We start from the raw sequence: 13,804 nt of genomic DNA on the forward strand, positions 1-13,804 counted from the left end.
GCGGCTTCTGGGAAGGCTGCCCACCCTCCCTGGGAGGACTGGGCTGCTGCTGGGGACCAGCCACCTGGGCTTGGGGAAGGAACAGCAGGGGGACCCCTGTGGCTTCTCCCTGCCTCTGTGGGGCAGCCTCACCCACCCTCTGGCGCTACCTCTGGGAGCTGACTCCAGGTGACCTGGGCGGGCCGGTAGCTCTTGACCACAATGGTGGTGTCCACCTTCTGGGCTCCCTCGGGGCTGGAGGACTCATCGAGGATGTCGTCATCAGACTCCTGGCTGGTGTTCAGGCCCCGCTCCTGGATCTCCTGGTAGAGCCGGGGGTCTAGAGGGAGAAGGAGGGTAACCTGTGGCCCTGGCGGACTGCAAAAGGCTGCGCCTCCCTGCACCCCGCCGGCTGAGTCCTCTAGGCCCACAGGCTCTCACGGCTGTGTGGGAGAGGGAGGCTTTGGGAGGGGACTGCCCCAGGCTGGGTGCCAGTCCCAAGACCTCTCCTATGCCACAAGCCCCACCTGAAATGGGCTGGTCCCGGCTCAGGGTGCCTCCAAACCCTCACAGCAGCCCCCAACCAGCCTTACCCTGAGACGTGGGGCATCGCTGCTGCCTCCTGGGGACACTTCCCAGGGATTTCTGTAGAGGAGACCTGGGTACCCCCTCCTGGGCCCATGCCTGTCCACAAAGCTTCTGGGGGCTGGAAGGGGCCATTGTGTCTTGGAGCCTCAGGCCTGGAGCTGGTCACTCGAGGCCTTAGCCCTCCCCAGGCCTCATTGCCTCTCATCTCTTTACACCCCCGGGCACTTGGACCCAGGTAGCAGGCACCTCCCTATGTCAACCTCCCTGTGGGATGTTCTCATCTCCCCCCAGCAGGCTGAGTGTGCACCACCGCCACCCATGCTGGAGGCCCCAGCACATGGCTCCCCTTCAGCCTCGAAGAGTCCAGGCAGAGCCCGCGGTGTGGGGCCGGCGCCCTCTGATCTGGCCTTGGTCCCCCAACACGGCCACTGTAGGCTGGGCCCAGCACACACATGGGGTGTTCAGGGCAAGACTGGGGGCTCTGTCTGTACCCTGCCCTTCAGAACACACAGAATAGAGTCCAAGGGAACTTTCTAGACCTTTCTAGACTCATCAGGGCTACATGATCAGACCAGCCACTGGGACCTCAGCCTCTGGAAGGACCCTGTCAAGCAGCTTTGGTGACCCCGAGACACCAAACTGAGGCCCACCCGAACCCCAGGGTGCCCCAGTGAGACCAGTTTCAACTGGAGCCCAGCCCGCGGTGCCTCCCAAAGCCACACTCACCGTCCTTGAAGGAACCCTTGTGCCCACGTTTCCTCCCCAGCGTCTTCTGCACAAAAGAGAGACACAGAAACCGCAGCTGTCAGCCGGGGCAGGTGTGGCCCACAGCGATTCTGCCCTGGGACCCCAGAGACTTCTCGGCTCCACATGCGAAGCTGTGCCCAATAGATGTCAGCTCCACAGGGCCTCACGGCCACCAAGCAGAGGCCAAGACAGGCGGGAGGAGGGCTCAGAGCAGGCAGGACACGTGACTGAAGGCTGCTTGGAGGAGGAGGAAGGGTTGAACTCATCGTGAGGGGACGCTCGGAAGTTTCAAGCAGGCCCGTGGCAGGGCAGGTGAGGTTGGGAGAGGGCTGTGAAGGGACAGTGGGGCAGGACACAGGCCCCTGGGGACTAGGACCTGGTGGGGCAGATGAGCAAGGATTGGCCAGTCAGTGTCCAGCCCCAAGCATGGGCCTGGGGGCCCCAGCAGGAGGCCGGGATGGCAGAAGTGATGGGAGGGCTGGGCTCCTGGGAAGCCCCCACGCTCAGGTGCCCGACTCGGAGCCCACCCTCCTTGGCTGGGACACCACACTTTCCTGACACCACAGGTATGCTGGTTCCCGGAAGTAAAGGGGCTGATTTCTCAGAACGAGTTGGGGCCTGTAAACTCCCCTTACTGGTTGGGAGTGTGTGGTGCTCCCAGCTGCACCTGGCCTGGCACCCTCAGCCCCGTGCCCCGCACCCCACCTCAAGGACTCCCCCAGCCCCCCTTCGGCCTCCAGGTCTGGCTGGTGCTGTTGCCTCCCCCACCCCCTGACCCCGTCCTCTCCTCCTGTCTGCCTCTGCGCTAACCCTCCTTCCTCCGGGACCCTACCCTGACCTGAGGCCATGGGGAGCCTCCTACTCTGTGCTCCCAGCACCCCTGAGCTGCCCTCAGCCCAGCCCTCGGCATTCTCCCTGCGCTGGAGGCCCTCTGAGAACCAGGCCCACGCCCGTGGGCTCACTTTGGAACCCCAGCACCAAGCATGTGGCAGGTGCCCAGGAAGTGTCTGCTGACTGCATGAAATAAACAGTGAATGAATGAATGGAGCCCCATGGGCCTGGGCCTCGTGGGTGTAGAGAGTGCTGGGGCCCTTCCAGCTGCTGGGGTGCAGGGGCCTGTGGCAGAGGTGCCGAGGCATTTCTGAGTCCTGGGTGTCTCAGGTAGGCACAACAAGAGAGAGCTGTGACCGAGGACAGTGGCTGGTGCTGGGGACACGTGGGACCCCACCTCAGCCACCATCGGCCTGCAGTGGACGCCCATGGGACATTCTGACAGGTGGTCTTGGCGTCTCCTGAGGCTGGCACTGCCACTCCCAGTCTGGGCAGGAGCTGGGCCTGAGGAGGCAGCTGGGACGGCAACCAGTGAAGAAGATGCTCTGGCACGCGCCTTCCGTGGACACTGCCCAGAGGATGCCCAGAGGGCGGCTGTGATCTTTGCTTCCACATGGGGAAGCCAAGGCTCAGGAAGGTTCAGGAACTCATCTGGGTCACACGGCACCTGCCCCCACCCTCGTCCTTCACTGAGGCAGCCCATATGCTTGGGGCCTGTTTTCCAACACGTCTGAGCAAGGCGCTCAACAAGAAGGACGCCCCTGCGGCCAGCCCTGCATCTGCTCTGCATTCCTGAGGGTGCTCGGGGCTGCCAGGGCCTCCTGATGGGCAGTTCCAGGGCAGCTCGCCTCCCCTACCCCAGCCCTGCCTGAGCCCAGACCCACCAGCTAAAGAGGCCAAGCAGGGTGGCCAGAGTCCCAGTCCTGGCTGGGTGGGTGTCCAGGTACCACGCAACTCTCCCTGAACGTGGCTTCCAGCTCCAGGGCTGCCTGAAATGAAGGCCTGGCGCCCAGCCGCAGGGGATGGTGACTACGAGGATGAGGGACACTGGGCCCAGGAGCCCCAGCTAGACGCTCTGTCCCCTGGGCCCTAGTGACACATGCAGTCAGGCTACACCCTGCCCAGCAAAGGGTCTGCTGCCACCATGCCCCAGACCTAGAGCCACCGCCAGCAGGCAGGGAAGCAGGGCTCTGTGTACAGAGGGAATGTGCAGACTTCTCCTAAGCCCCAGGCCACCGCACAGCTGCCCCACCTCAGTCCCTCCTGCCTGAGTCCCTGTCTGGAGCTGCCGGGGCAGATGGAGCCCAGGCCAGTCACTGCAGTCAGGTCACCCTGAACCCTATCATCCAGGCAGGCCGGCTCCTGTCCGGAGCTCGGAAACAGGGACTGGGCCCTTCCAGGGATCTGCCCTCCACCAAGGCTGGGAGCGGGGACACCAGAGTCTGGGGGCCTCGGTAGAACCCTCGACCTTTCCGAGCCTCTGCTGCCTCATCTGTAAGGTGGGATCTTCACACTCACAGACTGGGCTGAACTGGAATAAACCAGTCGAGAGCCCTCATGCAGCAGGTGCTTACTAACGGCAGCTGCCATGATGCAGAAGATGACGGTGGTGGAGACGGCCAGGCCGCCCCTCTGCCTAGCAGCCCCCTCCCCAGGGTCCACACGAGCAGGCCCCTACCTTGTTTTTGGCCGGGCTCCGAGTATGAGGCTGGCTGGGTTCCTCGGCCAGAGCCTGGAGCTTAGGGCTTAGCTGGATGGCGTCTCCCTGGCCACCTGGCTTCCCCAGGCCCTTCATGGCCGCCCGGTAGGATTGGTTCCGCAGGTTCCGCCTCAGCATGCCCCCGGGGTCCTTGTCCACGTCCATGTCATCCAGGGAGAAGCTGGGGGCTGGGAGGAGCTTAGGGTCCCGCCGGGCAGCCTCCCTGCTAAGTACAGCCGCCCCGAAGCTCTGGTGGCGGGCTGGGGTCTTCGCCTTGCTGGCCACGGCCAGGCTCTTAGGGATCAGCTGTTGGGTGCCCAGCTTGAGGGCTGCCGGGCTCTCTGTGCTCAGGATGATGGGCCGTGGCTCCTCGTGCCCCGGGGGCCGAGGCTGTGGGGGTGCCGGGACCTCGGGCTGGAAGGTGGCATCGTCTCTAACACGCGGGGAGCCACGGACCATTGGGAGCCCGGAGGCTGGGTTCCCCCCGGCATCGAGCCGGAGCTCCGAGTGGAAGCGGTGTCCCAGGAGCTTCTCCTCCAAGGAGCTGTCTGAGTGCCGCTGGGCCATGCTGGGCGGCTGTGGGGTCCTGGGGGAAAGGCAGAAGTGAGGTCTCGTGAGGCTGCTCTCCCCTGCCCCCGCGGGTGTCCACCCCCCTACTCCTTTGGATATGTCTGGCCGGAGCTCCAGTACAGCTCCCAGGACACAGCGGGCAAGGACAGCGACGCAGCCAGGAGCACAGTGGGTCAGCGGCACAGCCAGCCCTGACCACCGGGAGCCAGCCATGTCTGAGGCCGGAGGCTGGACACAGAATGGGACTGGGCAGGCGCTGGTTCTCCGACTCCAAGGGACCAGGTGGGCACAGCCTATGGGGGTAGGCTGGACCTCGGAGGCTGGGAGGCCACACTGCTTCCTCTGATGGGCAGCACGCACTGAGGACACATTCCTGAGCCTGGAGGCAGGTGGGGCAGCTCAGGTGCATGGCCCTGGAGCCCTGAAGACCTGGCCTGGAATCCTGGCTCACACCTGGCAGCCATGCAGCCTCCTGGAACCACTTCCTCGTGGTGAACGCAAGGGTCATGGCGTTGCACTGGGGGGCTTCCTGAGGCCGGCATCAGCCACAGCGGCAGTGACCACAGCCTCTGCCTCACTGGGGTCTTCCAGGCACCTGAGCCAGGCTCTGCTAGGTTGGGGGGGGGCAGGTGCATTTGCCCACATGCTCCTGGCCCGAGCCCAGGCCAGTGTGATTCCCCTCTCTTAGCCACACAGTGACATGACTGTCACGGACTGTCCATGGAACCTTTCCACACACCAGGCAACATGCTTGCATTTTTCCACGTTTCTGAACTGGGAATAAAGCTGACAATTCTGGTCTCAGGAGCCCCACCAGTCACCAGCCCGAGAGTCCGGTATGACACCTGGCCACTGGGCAGGTGTGATGGTGGCAGGGGTGGCAGCCCACAGTCCCACGTACACCACCCAGCAGAGAGCGGGAGCTGCCCTGTAGACATCTCTGTAGCCCAATCCCCACACCCCGTGGGCTGCCCCGCCCCCGCCACACTCCTGCCCGCCCCTGCTGGCAGCGCGTGCCCCCGAGCCCATCTCTACCCCACTGTTCCCTTCATGGTCCGGGGCTGGCACCCTGCCCCTGACACTGCTGCTTCCCATTTCTCACTTTCCTCCTTCCAGACCCGACGCAGGGCTGCCCTTCTGCCCCTTGGGAATGGCGCAGTCCTGAGACTGACTTTGGGACATGCGTGGCTGCCACGTAGGAATGTGGAGAGCCAGCTCTCGACCTGCCTCTGCGTCTTCCCTGGCTGCCATGACTATAGGCACGCGTGGCCAGGCAGAGCCCCAATGGCCCGGACCCCGTGTGACCGAGATGTGCAGAGCCCCCAGCCGACACGGCCTCCAGGAGCCGGGCCCAGAGGTCTGTTTCCAGGCACTTTGCGGGGCTGTTGTGGCTACACATCACCTCCTGAGTGACGGCGCATTGCTCGGCCACAGCGGTCAGGCCCACAGTGAGCTTTCACGCCCCGGGCTGCTTGCAACTCCCCTGGGCACTTGCAACCCTCAGGCCACTGAGCAATGGATTCCGAGGGTCTGGTCTCTCAGGCCTCCCAGCTTTCCCCTCTGCTGCTCAGGGGCTCCCCACACGTGTCAGGGAGCAGCCCTGACCCAGGCATGTGGTCAATGAGCAAGTGACGCTGCCTCTCCGTGCCTCAGTTTCAAAATCTGCAAAATGGGCATGATAAGAGCAAGGCCCACCTCCTGAAGGTACGGTGGGAAGTGTAAAGCGTGCAAAGTGTGTAACAGGCCTGGCCGGTGTGAGGCCTACGTCTGCGCCGCAGTGACCAAGGCCTTGCCGAATCACAGACAAGCTCATGCTCCCTATGCTGAGGGAGCTTCGTAGGTTCAAAAGGTAACGACATGGAGAAAATGCACTGCTTTCATTCTTTCCCTTTTAAAAAATAAAAATAAAAACAATAACCACCACCACTCAGTATGCCTCCTATACACCCAGAACGTCACACACATGAAAATGACCGGAGTCTCTTGCGGGTGGAAACTGATTTTTCTGATGGGAAAACAAGGCTGAGTCACTCGCCCAAAGTCACTTCCTGCAGGGAGGTTGCCTACAGTCAGCCACACAACTGACCTGGATTAGCACCTTTGGAGTGTCCACAGGGCACCTGGGACACCCCTCTGTCCCTGCTCAGCCCCGGGAGCCACCAAACTCTCCCAGGACACAAATTCTCTGCTAAAACCATCCCAGGAAGGCACGTGCGGCTGAGCCTCCCAGGCCCCAGGGAGGGACGGCCCCCACGCTGGCCGGGAGGGTACATTCCTCAGGACATTCCAAATCACTGGTCGAGGACAGCGGCCTCCCCCGGGGCTGGTGTCCATGACACTGACCAGAGTGACGCTGGTCTGCACCATCCCAGGATCACCTGCTCACAGTAGCGTGTCTGCGTTTTACTCAGGCCTGACCGAGAAATCCATTTCTTTTAGGCTTCTGTCTACACGCCAAGCAGAGCGCACTCCAGCGGGTGGCCAGCGTAGGCGGTCTACGGCCCTGCAGTCCTTTTATTCTAAATGTGATTACTTTACCTGGGGGGCATTTGATGTGGGTTGACATGCCTACACCATCACTGTGCCCCATCTCCCACCAAACAAATGTCCCCAAGACCCCACAGCCCCCAAATACAGAGACCCCAGCCTGCACTGTCTCAGCCTTCTGACTCTCAGAGAGGCCTTCCTCCTTCCTAATGGGGCCAGACTGCCCAGGCCTGACTGTCCCTGACCACATCCTCTGAGACGGTGTCCTGGCCCTGGCTGGCAGCACTCCCTGGCTGGCAGCGGCTGTCCCAGGAGAGGTCAAAGTCTGCTCCACTGCCAGAAGGCGCCCAAACGGGAACCTGTCAGGCGAGCCAGAGCCTGAGCCATTGCTGGGTGTGACCTCCGCTCCCAGCGAGGCAGCCGCACCCACAGGCCTAACAAAGAGCCTGAGGGGTATGGGCAGTCCAGAGCCCCCCAGGAGCTGGCTCTCGGGAGCTGTGGCCCTGGCAGGCACCCGTTGCCTTCTGTTTTTCGGTTTTTCTAAAGAACTATGAAGACACAGACACCGTTTCAAAAGTCAACGAGCACCAAAGACTTAGCATGAAAGCCCAGCGTCCCCTCTTCCACGCTGCCCTGATCCCCGGAGGCCACTGCTCTGGGCTCCTCAGCTTTTCCCAGAAAAAGGCACAGTCTGCTCTCAGTGACCCCCACCTATGGGCACTCCTACCCCCTCCCTGCCTGTCGGACGAGGACTCCATCACGGCCGGCCCCATCACACGATGTCTGTGCCAGCACAAGGCGCCAAGCCCCAGGGCAGGGCCTTGTCCACGTCCTGTTAATGATTTTCTCTCATTTGACCAGCCTGGTTTCCCCAGTTAATTTTTCCCTGAGTGTTCCGGCGTCTCTGCCATGTGCTTCTTGAGAATATATTCTATACGTCTGGCAGGCCAGCTCAGTGTTTTTCCCAGACACCCCCCATCCTCCCTCTCCAGAGGGCCCAGTGCTCTGGGCCTCACCCTGGGCGGATCCCAGGACCTCCTCTGCTGCTTCCGGGGCCCCTCTGACCTGCTCCCAGCCCTCACTGCCCTGAAGGACATCCCCAGGCACTGTCCCAGGAAGCCACATGGGAGCCATCTTTTGGACTGCCTGAAAATGTCTTGTTTCTTCCTCTCCCCTGACTGGCGAGGAGATGAGCATTCCCACTGTAGATGGTTTTATCCCAGAGTCGGGCAGCGCCCTTCCCTTGTTGTCAGAGTTGCTGGGGAAGGGCCCCAATGTCCCGATCTCTTTCTCGGATCACAACCGGTGTGTGGTTCTCCCTGGCCCCACTGGGGGTCTGGCGCACCTGCTGGAGCCTGGGAGCTCTGATTGTCGTGCTGATGTGCCTCCGTAGGGTCCACGTTAGTCCACTAGTCCACTGAGCCAGGCACTGGGTGGAACCCCGCCAGGCGGTCACTCTTGTCTAGGGCTGTGCAGATTTTCATATCATTTCTTCCACTCTGTTTTCTCTTTTTGGAATACCCACTAATGAGTATTAAGCTCTGGTGTTTTCTCCTAATTCCTTACCTTTCCTCCCCTACTTTGTTCTCTGTGTGAGGTTTTCTCTACTTGGACTTCTTATTGGCCCCTGGTCTTATCATTTTCATTATCCTCAAAGAGCCCTCTGCTCTTCATTCCTGGCATCCTGCTCTTGCTTTATGGGTGTAACATCTTCTATTGCCTTAGAGAGGAAGGATTACGTTTTCTTTGGAGCGAGTTTCTTTCTTTCTGTCGCTGGCTGCTGGAGCTGCACCCCTGCCACATACTTCCTCCTGTCTCCGCCTCTGCTGGCCTCTGTCTCTCAGGCACAGGGCTTTCCTCAAACATCTGCTGCTGGTGGTTGATTGTTTCTGCTTCTATTGAGGAGACAGGCCTTATGATGGCGGGAGGTCCAAGTGCACACACCCTGAGCACAGGTGTCTGACTGGGAGGGCCCAATGGGACCCCCAGCCCCATGCCAGGTCCGTGTCCTGAAGCCTCTCCTGCAGGCCGGCTGGTTTCTACAGTGGCCTCTTTCCATTTCCTCACTGAGATGCTGGTCGGCTCCTGGTGGAGCCAGTGAAGGGGAGGGGCTGAGAGCTCAGACTCCTTTCTGCAGCTGGCCATGCTGTCCCGGCTGCAGCGCCACACAGAGAGGTCCGATTTCCTGCAGCAGCCACGCGGGCCAGTGGCAGACCTGCTCCCCGGCAAAGGCAGCCCTGACTTGCTGAGCGGGGGCTCAGCACAGGGCATGCACAGGGCAGAGGGAGCCGCAGGCTGGCTGTCTATCTGTCCTGTCTCCCCATGTCTGTGAGCCCTTGCGGGGCAGGGACAGTTTCCTGTTCGTGTCCCCACAGTCGGGCTCAGATTCCACACTGAAGAGCAAATGCCTGCCTCGGCACGTGCTCTGCCCTGGTCTCCTAGTACCTTGATTCTGTGTCTTCCCAGAGAGGCCCTGGTGTTCCGTGCCAAGAACCAACTTGCAAGGGGACTTGGCTCAAAATGAGCAGAGGCTGGGCCAGGGCAGCCCCATAGAGGTTCTGGGCCCATCTGTGCCACTTTTTGGGCAACTTCCTGCTGCTTCTGCTCAGGGTGGGCTGGAAAGGACCTCCCATGGATGAGCCCTGGGGCCCCGAACTCTCTCTTTTCTCTTTACCACTAAATACCCCACCTGGTATCCCCGACACATATAGTTATGGGGCACGAGGGACTTGCCAGGAGGAGGGGTGCAGCAGAGGCGAGCAGGCGGAATCCACGGTCTCTGGGCAGTCTCAGGGGCCCCCGCCTGGCTGGTCCGAGCAGGTGGAATCTGTGGTCGCTAGCCAGTCTCAGGGCCCCTTGCCCAGCCTGTCCGTTCCTGTCTGTACTTGGCCTTGGCTGATCTGCTGGATCTCAGACCCAGTGTTGGTTGGGTGGGCCGCTCTGTAGCCCCGCCCTCCTGCCCCCTTATCCTTCCGGAGAGATGGGCTTCTAGTGAGTCTAGTGGGCGCCAGCCCCGTGCCTCCTGCATCCCCATAGCAGTACAGTCTCCCAGCCAGCGCCTTGGGCTCTGGGCACAGCTGCTGTCACGGCCACCAGGACCCAATTGCCCCAGGTTTGCTGCCCCTCCGGTTGGGATGCTGCACAGGCCTCCAGCTTCATGTGGTCCCACCCTCAGGCATTTCTGTCCCTCCTACCCTGGCCTCTAGGTCCGGCTGACCCCACTCGGCCCAGTGGGGCGCGGCCTCTCTAGCACCTGTCCATCCAACCTCAGTGAAGGCAAACTCAAGCTACAGTGATGCCCTTGTACTCCGGTAATTCTGCCCATCAAATTCGGACTCAGTCACGTAATCGGGGGGAGGGCTTGGTTTTGCAAATCATGCAGCAAACATCAGCCAGCTCCGTTTGCAAGGTGGCCAGGGATTTGGCTCTGCGGCCTTCACTGGGGCAGTTTTGCCCCCCAGGGCACATTTGGCAACGTGTGGGGGCACTGCTGGCAGTCAGGAGTCCTGGCTACTGGTTTGCAAGGCTGCTGGAGAGACCTGTTATCTGGATCAAGGTCCCTAGGGCTGCGGTAGGGAAACCCTAGGCAGCTAAGCAGAGAGCCACCCTGTGCGGTGGGGGCGGGGAAGTGCACCTGGCCCTCCCACCTGGACATAGCTGGTTCAGCCCAAAGTGCATTCCAGTCACTCCCCAGCTCCGGCTCTGAATGAGACATCCCATAAACCCAGCTGCTGTCCCTGGCTCTGCTGCCACTCACGGGGTTCCCCCAAAGGGTGGGAATCAGAGCCTGCCTCTGACAGGTGCCCATGTGGGTGACAGGTCTCCTGCCACCCGTTCACCCGCTGTAGGACAGACACACAGACAGTGCCCTCTGAATGCCCCGTCATCCACTGTCTTCTGCCCCTCCCCAAACTTCTGGAAGGTGGGTATTTTCCCGGGCAGGTAAGGAAACCAGGTGCAGAGGGAATGTGGCCTGCGGGGGTGGGACTGCTGGCCAGGCCTTGTCCTGACCTGGATGGCTGTCCCCAAATGGGGACCGGGGGGAATGGGGGTTCTGGCCTCAGCCAGGGAGTCACTAGAAATAAGGACGCTGCTCCAGACGGATGGTCCCCTGTGCTAAGGACAGGAGCAGCCCAGATCCAACTGGAAACCAAAACTAAAACTCAGACCCAAACTCGCCGGGAGCGCCTGCGCCTGGATCACAGCGTGAACACAGATGGCCATCCTCAGGATGGGGACCTGCGCGCCACATGTGAGCTGTGGGGACCCTGGCACGCCGCTTCTCACTGCTTCACCTCTGTGCCTCAGTTTCCTCATGTGTAGGTGGAAAGTGCTTCCCACATAGGGTGGTCCTGTGGGTCAGAGATGGCCCCTGAAGAGCCAGCGACCTCAGGGAGGCCCCCCCAACAAGGGTTTCTCCCCAGTGTCCAGGTGGGGGGAGGGCCCATCCCACCCTCCAGGTGACTTTGGTCCAGGTGACTTACTTCTTCCAGGAAGCCCCCAAGACGCCTCCCTTCCAGCAGGACTGGGGTGGGTGAGGGGTGCCCACCTTCAGCCCATGGCTCCTGCTCTGGACAGTGCCTTTCATCTCACCCTGTTCCCCTCTGCTGGCTGTGGGCATTGCACAGCAGGGGCCATGTCTGCCTGGCACACTTGTGGGTCAACATCTTGTAACTCAACACTCCTACTAGTCCCATTTTACGGATGAGGAAACCGAGGCCCCAAGAGCTGCTTAGTTCACAAAGAGCCAGGATGTGAGCCTGAAACCCACACACCTGGGAACTATGCCACGGAGGGGTCAGGGCCTGCAGCCAGGCACAGCACCTGGACCCTCTTGCTGGTCCCAGCCAGGCCCACACGCAGCCCCTAGGCCCCCATGTTAGGTGGTGCACAGACTGTTCCCCTCAAGGACACAGAGAAGATTCAGGCCTTGATTCAGGTCAGATGCAGAGGCCACCAAGACCTGCCATCGCTGCCACTCCCTCAGTCCCCCCACCTACTCAAATCTCAGAAGGGATACTGTTCCCATTTCACAGACGCAGAAAGAGGCTGAGCGGCCAAGACAAGCGGCCACGGCTCCCTGGTAGGTGGGACGCACCCCTCCCCCTCCCCATCTCCCTTCTCAGGGGAGACAAAGCAGGGCCCTCCCTGCCACCGCCCACCAAGGCCAAGGGTGGGGGAGGGGCGCATGGTTTGGGTTTGTCTTGGGTGTGGGGTTCTTCCTTCTCGGGGCTTTTCTGAAATTTTGGGGCGAAAGCAGGTTTGGGTGTCAGATTCCCCAAAGAGCTCCCGGGAGGGTCGTTCTGTTCCGCCCCCCACCCCATGCTCTTTCAAACTCCCTGGGGCTTCCAGAGTCCTCCGCGCTCAAGTCTGAACCCAGGTTCCGGTTGCATGGAAGTTTTCCTTTAGGAAGAGGAAGCGGCCACTCGGGGTCGAGAGAGGGCAGCGAGCGAGCGGGCGGGCGGGGGCAAGCAGGGGGCTGCCTGGTGCGTGTGGGGGGGGCGGGTCCAAAGTCGCATCCGGCTCAGCCCGCGAGCCCCGCCTCTCCCGCCCCGGCGGAGCCCCAGGAGGGTCGCGAAGTTGTTGCGGCTGCCGGGGCGGGGCTTGCGGGAAAAGCGGAGGGGAGGAGAAGCGCCCCGGGTTCCTGGCGCCTCCCCCGGGCTTATCCCCCCACCCGGCTCCCCCGAGCCCCGACTCACCTGTCCCCCGGCTCACCTGTCTCCCAGGCTCACCTGTCCCCCGGCTCACCTGTCCCCCAGGTTCACCTGCGCCGCGGGGCGGAGGGACGGAGGGGCGGCGCGCTGGCGGTGCAGCTTCCAGCGCCGGGTCCTGTCGTGTCCTGCAGCCGCTTCGCTCCTGCGGCCGCGCGGTCCGGCCCGGGGCGCCTCCTCCACTTCCTGCGCGGTCTGGCTGGAGGGCGGCGGCTGCGGCCCCGCAGGTGGGCGCTGGGCGGGCGGGGCTGCTCCGGGTCCGAGGGCCCGGGCGGGGAGGGCCGGGGAGAGGGCGGGGCGCGTCGCGGGCACCTGTGGCGGCGCCGCCTGCGTCACAGGTCACAGCCCCACCTGGGCCGGCTGGAGCCCACGTGATCGCCCGGACTGGATCGCGCCTCTCGATTCCCGCCGAGCCGCCGCCGCCCGGTGCCTGCGCCTTCCCTCCCCGCGCCCACGCCCCCTCGAGGCCGGCCCGGGCGTCGCCTGCCAGGCGTGGGGCCAGAGCGGCTCGGCTCCCTCCTGCGTCACTGTCCTTCCAGGCCCTGCTCCACTGCCTCCTCCAGGAAGCCTTCGGGGAAGGAGACCAGCCCTGCGGGGACCGATGTTTGCTGTAGAAAGGCCCGGCCCTCTGGATTCTTGGAAGCCAGGCGGCCAAAGACAGCCAAGAGGGCGCAAAGCACTCTGGCCACCTTTTTGGTGTGGTTGAGTCGCGGTCATCCCCATTTCACAGAGAAGGACCGAGTCCTGGAAAGGAAGGCGCTCGCCCTCGTGCACAAGGCTGAGCCTGGACTCCGAGCCTGGCCTTTCCTTGCTCTGCCTGCTGGGAACCCGTGTGAAAGTGAGGGAGGGCCCCGGGCAGAGGCTGCAGCAGCCCGCCAGCTGGGGGTTCAGGAATCAGGCCACCTGGTGCTGTGGAGGGGCTGGGGGCTGAGCCAAGCCTCCCAAGCTTGGGCCTGGCCATTCAGGAATGTGACCTGAGGTCCCGGGGCTCAGACCCACTTCTGACCTGCCTCCATCATCCCCTTTTCAGGAAAGGCCTGTTGCCAAAGGCCTCCATGTGAGCATCCACACTGGGCTTTGGGTCAGCTTCTACCAGCGTCCCCTCACTGACCCCAGGCCTTGGGGTCGTGGGCCGGGCACCGGTGCGCCAGCCAGAGGCACTGACCACCCTCCTCCCAGGACCTGCCTCCCT

At 62.5% G+C, this 13,804-nt stretch overlaps 1 protein-coding gene across 3 annotated transcripts in view; it reads right to left on the minus strand.

Annotated features, from left to right (window-relative positions):
• ARHGEF16 (Rho guanine nucleotide exchange factor 16) overlaps positions 1-13,017 on the minus strand; it is a 31,933-nt gene extending 18,916 nt beyond the window's left edge. Inside the window, exons 1-4 of one of the 3 annotated variants that reach the window (XM_055350228.2) lie at positions 12,667-13,017; positions 3,824-4,430; positions 1,294-1,339; positions 150-319 (exon numbers count right to left, since the gene is read on the minus strand). In XM_055350228.2, coding sequence (XP_055206203.2) covers positions 150-319; positions 1,294-1,339; positions 3,824-4,411 — 804 coding nt within the window. In that variant the 5' untranslated portion in view covers positions 4,412-4,430; positions 12,667-13,017. Of the gene's footprint in view, positions 1-149; positions 320-1,293; positions 1,340-3,823; positions 4,431-12,633 lie in introns of all 3 variants that reach the window. The other 2 variants (XM_055350281.2, XM_055350348.2) reach the window with 2 other exon arrangements.
• Positions 13,018-13,804: the final 787 nt, after the last annotated feature.

The sequence above is a fragment of the Gorilla gorilla genome, chromosome 1 (genome assembly GCF_029281585.2).
Source record: "Gorilla gorilla gorilla isolate KB3781 chromosome 1, NHGRI_mGorGor1-v2.1_pri, whole genome shotgun sequence".
In the NCBI taxonomy this organism is placed as follows: domain Eukaryota; kingdom Metazoa; phylum Chordata; class Mammalia; order Primates; family Hominidae; genus Gorilla; species Gorilla gorilla.